Source organism: Egretta garzetta, unplaced genomic scaffold (assembly GCF_000687185.1).
Source record: "Egretta garzetta isolate BGI_Z169 unplaced genomic scaffold, ASM68718v1 scaffold397, whole genome shotgun sequence".
Classification (NCBI taxonomy): Eukaryota; Metazoa; Chordata; class Aves; order Pelecaniformes; family Ardeidae; genus Egretta; species Egretta garzetta.
The window spans coordinates 9,288,929-9,296,009 of NW_009260493.1; the positions used below are offsets into that span (position 1 = coordinate 9,288,929).

At 39.5% G+C, this 7,081-nt stretch overlaps 1 protein-coding gene across 4 annotated transcripts in view; it reads right to left on the minus strand.

The window, feature by feature from the left end:
* Positions 1–715: 715 nt before the first annotated feature.
* Positions 716–7,081, minus strand: part of AKAP7 (A-kinase anchoring protein 7) — an 89,498-nt gene continuing 83,132 nt past the window's right edge. For 3 of the 4 annotated variants that reach the window (XM_009644367.2, XM_035899766.1, XM_035899765.1), the window contains one exon: positions 716–1,771. In XM_009644367.2, coding sequence (XP_009642662.1) covers positions 1,569–1,771 — 203 coding nt within the window. In that variant the 3' untranslated portion in view covers positions 716–1,568. The remainder of the gene's footprint in view (positions 1,772–7,081) is intronic. The other variant, XR_004842688.1, reaches the window with a different exon arrangement.

The following is a 7,081-nucleotide window of genomic DNA, read 5'->3' on the forward strand; positions in this document are numbered from 1 at the left end:
AATGAGAGTCTCCCACTGAGAGCAGTGGAGCCTGAATTTCATTCTGAAATTTAAAACATTCTTGCATTAGTGTAAACATCAGCAGAAACAACATGTCAGCATCTATACAAGTATTCAAGTGCTGTTTAAAAAAAATCCCAAAACCCAGACAGTGCTAACCCAAAATGCCAGTACATATCCAAAAGGCAGATAATTAAAAGAGTTTTTTTCAAATATACATTTTAAAGTATTTAAAAGCATCCATTTTTCAATATCTGTATATCATTGTGAGGGAAAGGATCTATGAGAAAAATCTGAATTATTTGCAATGATAAAGGAAGGGCACAGTGTTTGCTCAGATTTATTTGAAACTGGTATTTTTCCACTTTGGAGTCATGACGTATACCTGCACATTCAAGCATGTTTCAAAGCAGTGCTGAGGAGTGGCTGCACTTCATCATTATGAAATATACTCCTCCTGTGCAAGTATTTCAGCATGATTCCTCATGAGCCATTTACACCCATTCATATTTTCAGTAAAAAAGAATCAGAAAGGAAAATTTCTTGAAGAAGTATTTTTTTGTCTTGAAACAACCTGATGAGATTTGACATCATGGCAATTTACAATCATGCATTTGGAGATCCAGAGTCAATACAACTTTTCCATTTACTGCTAGAGTTGTGCCTGTCTTCAAACAGTTCTTTGCTAATTTTCTTGCGGATATCAGAACTGGATAACAGCTCCTTTAGCTGCGTCAGTCTGGATAACAGGGCCTGTGTTTCTCTGTGCAAAGCTTCCTTTACCAAGTCTGCTTCATGGCTCTTTCCTGGAGGAAAAGAACAATATAATATATTTTATAACAGCTAATGTCGTTTAGAGTCATTAATGTATGGAGGTAAAGAGATCGCATCTGGTTTGGACAGTATTAATTGCTCAGCCTTTTGCCCATGTTGATTTTTTATAAAAAGGTACTTTGTCAAAAAAATAATTTACATCAACAAATGCTACCAAAAAGTAAAGAACAGTACAGTGTCACATTTAAGAGAAACTCCTGCCATGTTACATACTGTGTAATAGTATCTGCGATGAATATCTGTAGTGGTAATTTTTAGCTTGGGGTTGACCGCCGTTGACTAGGAAACAGCACGTGCTCTCACACGGAGTAAGCAGCCCTGCGGCAGTGCCAAACCCTCGGGCGGAGGGCATCGCTTCCACTTATGGCAAGGCCTCTTCCGCGGCCATTCATGACAATCCGAAAGGCAAACGCAAAGGGTTCACTTTCTCTTCAAAAGCAAGGAAGGGACTCTTGGTATCAAGAGCCAGTGAAGACTGGAGCCGCCTGCTTCACCGTTCTTGGTTTTTTTTTCCACCGTCCATCCCTCCCAGCATTCAACAGATTTTCAGCAGTGCTAGCACTTACTAAACTGGTAGACAGTGTCCTTCGATTCAGAACAAACTTTTGATAAGAGATTCTCAAAGCAGAGTGCCTGTCACCCAGCACCACTTAGCAAATTTCAGCGAGGAGCTGGGATATGTTTTTGTTGTTATTCTTGGTGGGAGATTTGCTCCCGGGCTTTTTGCATGGTGCTCACTTGCTGTTATCATTGTCACTCTCATTCTTATTGCCACTTGCTGCTTCTTCAGTTTTCACGGGGCTTCCATCAGTCTGTCTCGTTTTGTTTTGTGTTTCTTCTAAATATTGCTGTACGGCCTTCAGCACCGCATTCTCCACCAGCCTTTTGCTGAGGCTCACCAGCTCTGCATCGTCTGGCTCTGCTGCATGTTTTTCACCTATGCGTCACAACAGACAAGAGAAGGAATTCATTGCCACGGAAAGATAGTGCCATAATTTTATCAGGAGCCTCTGGCTGAGCTGGATTTTAACTTATTAACTGCCTCTTCCTGATTGCAAAAAGTAATTTTCCCTTCCTCTGAATCAAAAGCATTTCATGAAGATGTATACAGTATATCAGATCAAAAATATTTCACTGCTCGTCTTTATTGCAACACTCCAGGAAAAGCCACTGGCTGACACTATGAGCACCCACTCAGCTTAGAAGAGGAAGCATGCAAATTTAATTTCTTCTGGCCAGCAATCACCTGTGCCACCTGGGCAAAGGTGAAGAACATGGCACATGATGAATTTACATTTTAGCAGCATTCTTAAATTTAGCTGCCCCTGTTTTGTGATTTTGCTTAATAAATCTAAAATCTTCTACCTATTTATTCATGGCTAGTAATTCAAGAGTTTCTCATGGGAAAAATGACTAAAATACTCTAAGCCCAGGTTAGAAATTTTTTTCTAAACAAAAAGTAAAACTTGGGAAAACCATATATGCCCCCGCTATCTCTCTTCTGTCTTCTAGCTTAAAGCTCTGACATTGAAGGAATGCAAGTTCCAGCAGTCTATTCTTAGATACCTGCTGATAAAAGCAAGAGGCTGGCATCTCCCTGCTTTGTTAAGAGTTCACATGAATAACCATATCCAACCAAGTAACTGTATGCATAGTGAGGATTTTCATACATCACTGCATGTATTTTGAAATTTTTCTTTTCCATGAATCCTTTTCCTAATAAACTATACAGACTACTACAGCATCCTCCTTTTATGAAGAATGCAGTCCTGGAAAAGCAGATTTTGCTGTCCGGCTTCCACTAGCCATGTAATTCGCCACTTTGCAATTTCTTGCACTAGGTAAATAACTGTATCCCTCCATCTGTCTTTAGAGGCCAGACTTTTAATGTCCTTTACTGGAGTTAGCATTCTGCAACCCATAATAAAAGCCTGCTTAGTCACACACATCTGGTGAAAGAGATACTATTGTACGGTCTCAGCACAAAGCTCTGTACTGTTCAATTATCTAAATTTGCTCTTTTTCATACATGTAAATTTATTCAAGTTTGCTAGCACATATGGATTATAGTTATAAAATAGTTTTATTAGTCTTCCTAGTGAATTGCACAACCCAGGAGTGATTTCACTGATAAAACATAATTCATAAGGGGCTTTGAAGGGGAGAGGGAGAGGTAAACAAAATCATTCTCATCTCAATCTCTTCATTTTCAGAAGCAGCGCCTTTATTAGCTGTTAGTATGAGCATCCTGTTTTGGAACAGCAAGACAGACGAAACTCTTCCAGCACTGTTACTGCGGGGAAGGAAAATTGCACTCTCCAGCTGAAGAGTCATTAGACTAGACCTGGGTAAATAATTTCATTACATTTTGGAAAAAAGTTTGGAAAAATACTCTAAAAAAAGTATGGGAATAGTTTTGGTTAAAAGAAAATTAAAAAATAAGAGAAAACATTAAAAACAGGTTTAGCATTTCCAAGAAGGAACATTTTAGGTTAATATGCAAGTCCGAGGGAGGCAAAGACACTATTCCCAAAACCACTCAAACAGCTACATACTCCATGTTCTCTGGCCCACTGCTTACCATGTTCCTTCACTACCTGTAAATCCTGGGTTTAAGTCTATCCTTTAACTTACTTAGAGGAGGGACTTAATTCAGGCTCTTATCTCTCAGGAGACCAAAGACATATATGAGCAGTGTCTCCTCCCAGCTTTTACGCATTGATCCCACATGCTCCTTTGAATGCAGCCCTTTGATTCCAAATTTCCTTTGCTTTTATTAAAGATGCTCGACAAAATGTTTTGGCTGTCCCAGTCTATTTATTCACTAGAAAAAAAAAACCCCACAACACTGTGCTTTCCAGTTGGAGAGTTTCTTATTTTTCAGAATTGCTAGTGAATCACAGAAGTTGTTACTCACACAGCTCTAATGATCTGTCCGCGCAAGTCTGAACAAAATCAATGGAAAATATGGTGCTCAGGCACTCTGAGACTTGACCCTTCAGTACTTAATATGCAGAATATGACTAATCAGTCACAGAGGCCTCCAGATACCATAAACCAGAAGTGATTATATTTACTCAGAATGTAATTTTCCTTGTAGTACATCATGTACTATTCTTACAGTCTAAAAAAGGACAGAGCTCTTCTCATAAATATTTTCTGCAAAACAATTCTCCTACACATATGTATGTATATAAAATACATGTATCTACTATTGCATTTAACAATTCAAACTAAACAGATAGCTCACTGTGTAAGTAATTTCTCAAGCATGAAAAAAGTCATACTAATTAAAATGAGCCTTTAAAAAGTACAGTTTATATAGCTACAGGAGTATGGTTTGGGGTTTTTTTTTAATTGTTTGTTTGTTTTTAGTATTTTGAGACATTCATTGCTCACCAACAGTCTGGAGTCGAGTCCTAAGCTTGCTCTGCATTCCCACCGGGAAGATACACACGGGATCTAACTGACATGTGAATGCGAATGTGCGCACATCCCTGTATGAAGAGTGCCCTTGGATTTATCCGCCCCGCCACCTTGCTGGACGGGCACACGGGGCTATATGATTCACTCATGCTCTGTTTATATTCTCAGACTCCCTAAATAGCAGTTGTGTGAGTGTCTGTGCGATGCTGAGGTCCATTGGCAAGGTAGCTGTATACTATTGTATCATTCCTATTCGTGACTTGACAAAACGAAATAGGTCGCACAATAATAACAGGTACTGATCATCTATATTTACTTGAATATTTAACACACATATAAATCCCACTTATGTCTCTCTCTCCATGCTGCATCTGCTGCTTACCTGCTTCTTAGAGATATACAATTCCTCTGCAGCAGGCAAATGCTTCTTTGTGTACACTGTCTTACATTATAGGAATTATCGGAATATCAGTAAAAAGCCATTGCAGATATGAATAGCTTAGATTTAAAAGGGAGGTTTAAAAGGTCAGAATTGCTTTGCTTGTAAACTCTGTTCTGAAAAGGGAACAGATATACCACATGCATTGTATTTGCATCTATGCTGTGCCTCTCGATATGGACTGTGCCACTACTTTATTTCTGTGCCTGTGAGTAAAAAAATTCCACTGCCTTCTCCTGCATGTGGCTCAGAATAAAAATGAAAAAAAAACCCCTTTCATTTTGTTTATCCCAGAATTCTTTTCTGTAATTTTCAAAAGATGAAAACAAATTCATGCTCTGTGAATGTATCTCAATTCATCCATGCTAAGCAGTGCTTTTTATTACTGTATTGGAACAAATCAGGTTTTGTGGTCCTGGTACAGCATTTTCATGGTCCTGACACAGTCTGGTTTAGAGTCCATGCGGATAGCTCAGATTTGGAGGCAGGCAGGACAGTTACTTGGATCCCGTTCCTGTTTATACTACTAGTCCATTCTTTGTGAGAGATCTAATTGAAGGAACCAACGGTGGATCCCTTTTACAGAAAAAGCCAGTTTTACAACCTTTTACCAGCTACACTCCAAGGCAACATTCTGCAATCCTTGCCTCATGGCCTCAACACACTGGGTTTTGTTTCTCCTTCCAACAACGTTTCATCACAATAAAATGATGCCAACATGGGGCAAATTATAAAGGAGACCAATACCAAAATGGTATTTTGAATGGGTGATCGAGACCAGCTGAGAAGTCCATAGTTACAGGAGCAGAGTTACAGTCTGCACCCCAGGGAGGGCCATGGTAACAGACATGTCTCCATCTACCCTTTGGTTCATTAGTTTTCTGATACTATTCTTACAAAATCCAGAAGCAAAAAACCCACAAGGGACTCAGGCAATCTTTCAAAAACTAACCGTTAAGAAATTCCTTCTGAATGCTGGAAAGCTTCATTTCTCCACTTACACTGTGCCTCTGACTGACACCAAGAGAGTGAGCCAAGTCACTGTTGCAAACGCTCAAAGCTTTCACCACAAGACTCCCTTTTCATGATGACTCCTCAGTGGCTCCAACTCCTAAAAATCCCTCACTATAAGGTAATTGATTACTATCCCCTCTGTACAGGGGCAAAAAGCTTTGCTGGTGTGCAGTATAGTGGGACTGGAAGGAAGGGGACAACTGCCCTAACTATTGGCAGACTATTTTTTTAGAAACCTTCAGCAGATGACTATAAATTATTTCTGGATATGGTGGGGATAGAGAAAACAAAGCAAGGCAAGTAAAACAAATGCCTGACAGATTTCAGCGTGTTAATCCATCCAGTTTGCGACATCAGTGGTTGTGCCTTTATCATGGTTCACTATGTCTATGTTTTCAGGAAAAGACCTAAGAGTGAAGACATCATTTATACTCCCAATGCCCAGGCAGACATAGACTATTGCAAGCTGCCATGTCCAGCTGCAGTCTGTGGAAAGACCTCATTTTTGCTATACTAGACATTTGTGTCTGCGGAATCTGAGTCAAAATTACATTAATCTCATTGACTTCCATGGCAGTTGGATGAGGTTCCCACACCTACATACTGAACTGCAATGTCCTATGCATCAAACCAATGTGCTGAACATCTTCTTTACTGGGGACTTTCAGATATGTTTGGTAGGCCATATATAAACAGAGCTATAGCATTAGAGAAATACCACCCCCCCTAGCCCTGCAAAGACAGTGAGTCCAGTCCATAATAAATTGAATAACAAGCTATAACCAGCCACCAGACCGTATGCTTCCCACCTTTGCAACAGACTGTGAATGATCCAGCACATTCAAGATCATGGTTTTGAAGTAATGAACACAAACATGAGCATGTGCCCATATCTAATCAACACAATGAGCATAGACAGGAAAGTCACAACTCTGAACATTTCCTTGTTAATTAGGAAGGACTTCCATGCAAAGTCTCTTGAGTGATCACTTAAGGAACTGGAACAAATAAGGTACTGAGAGGAAGGGTGAAATTATAATCTCTTTATGACATGATGGTGATGACATTTGTGTTGCTGGATATTCCCACCTGATATTAAGCAGAGTGTGTAGTTTAGTTCTCCTCTTGGAAATCTAACAAACTTCTTTAGTTTTACATATGTTGTTCTGTAAATACAAGACTGTCTAACAGGCTATACCAGTCTGTCCCTTGTGCGGAATACATGGGTTTCTAGTTTACTGGAAAGATTTTTTTATTTGATTTGGTGCACCAACAAAAATAGGAATTTCTAGTGAAGAGGAAATTAAGGGTGTTACAGCTATTCAGGGAAAATGGTGCTCTTGCCAGTTTCAGGGATGACAGCAGGAA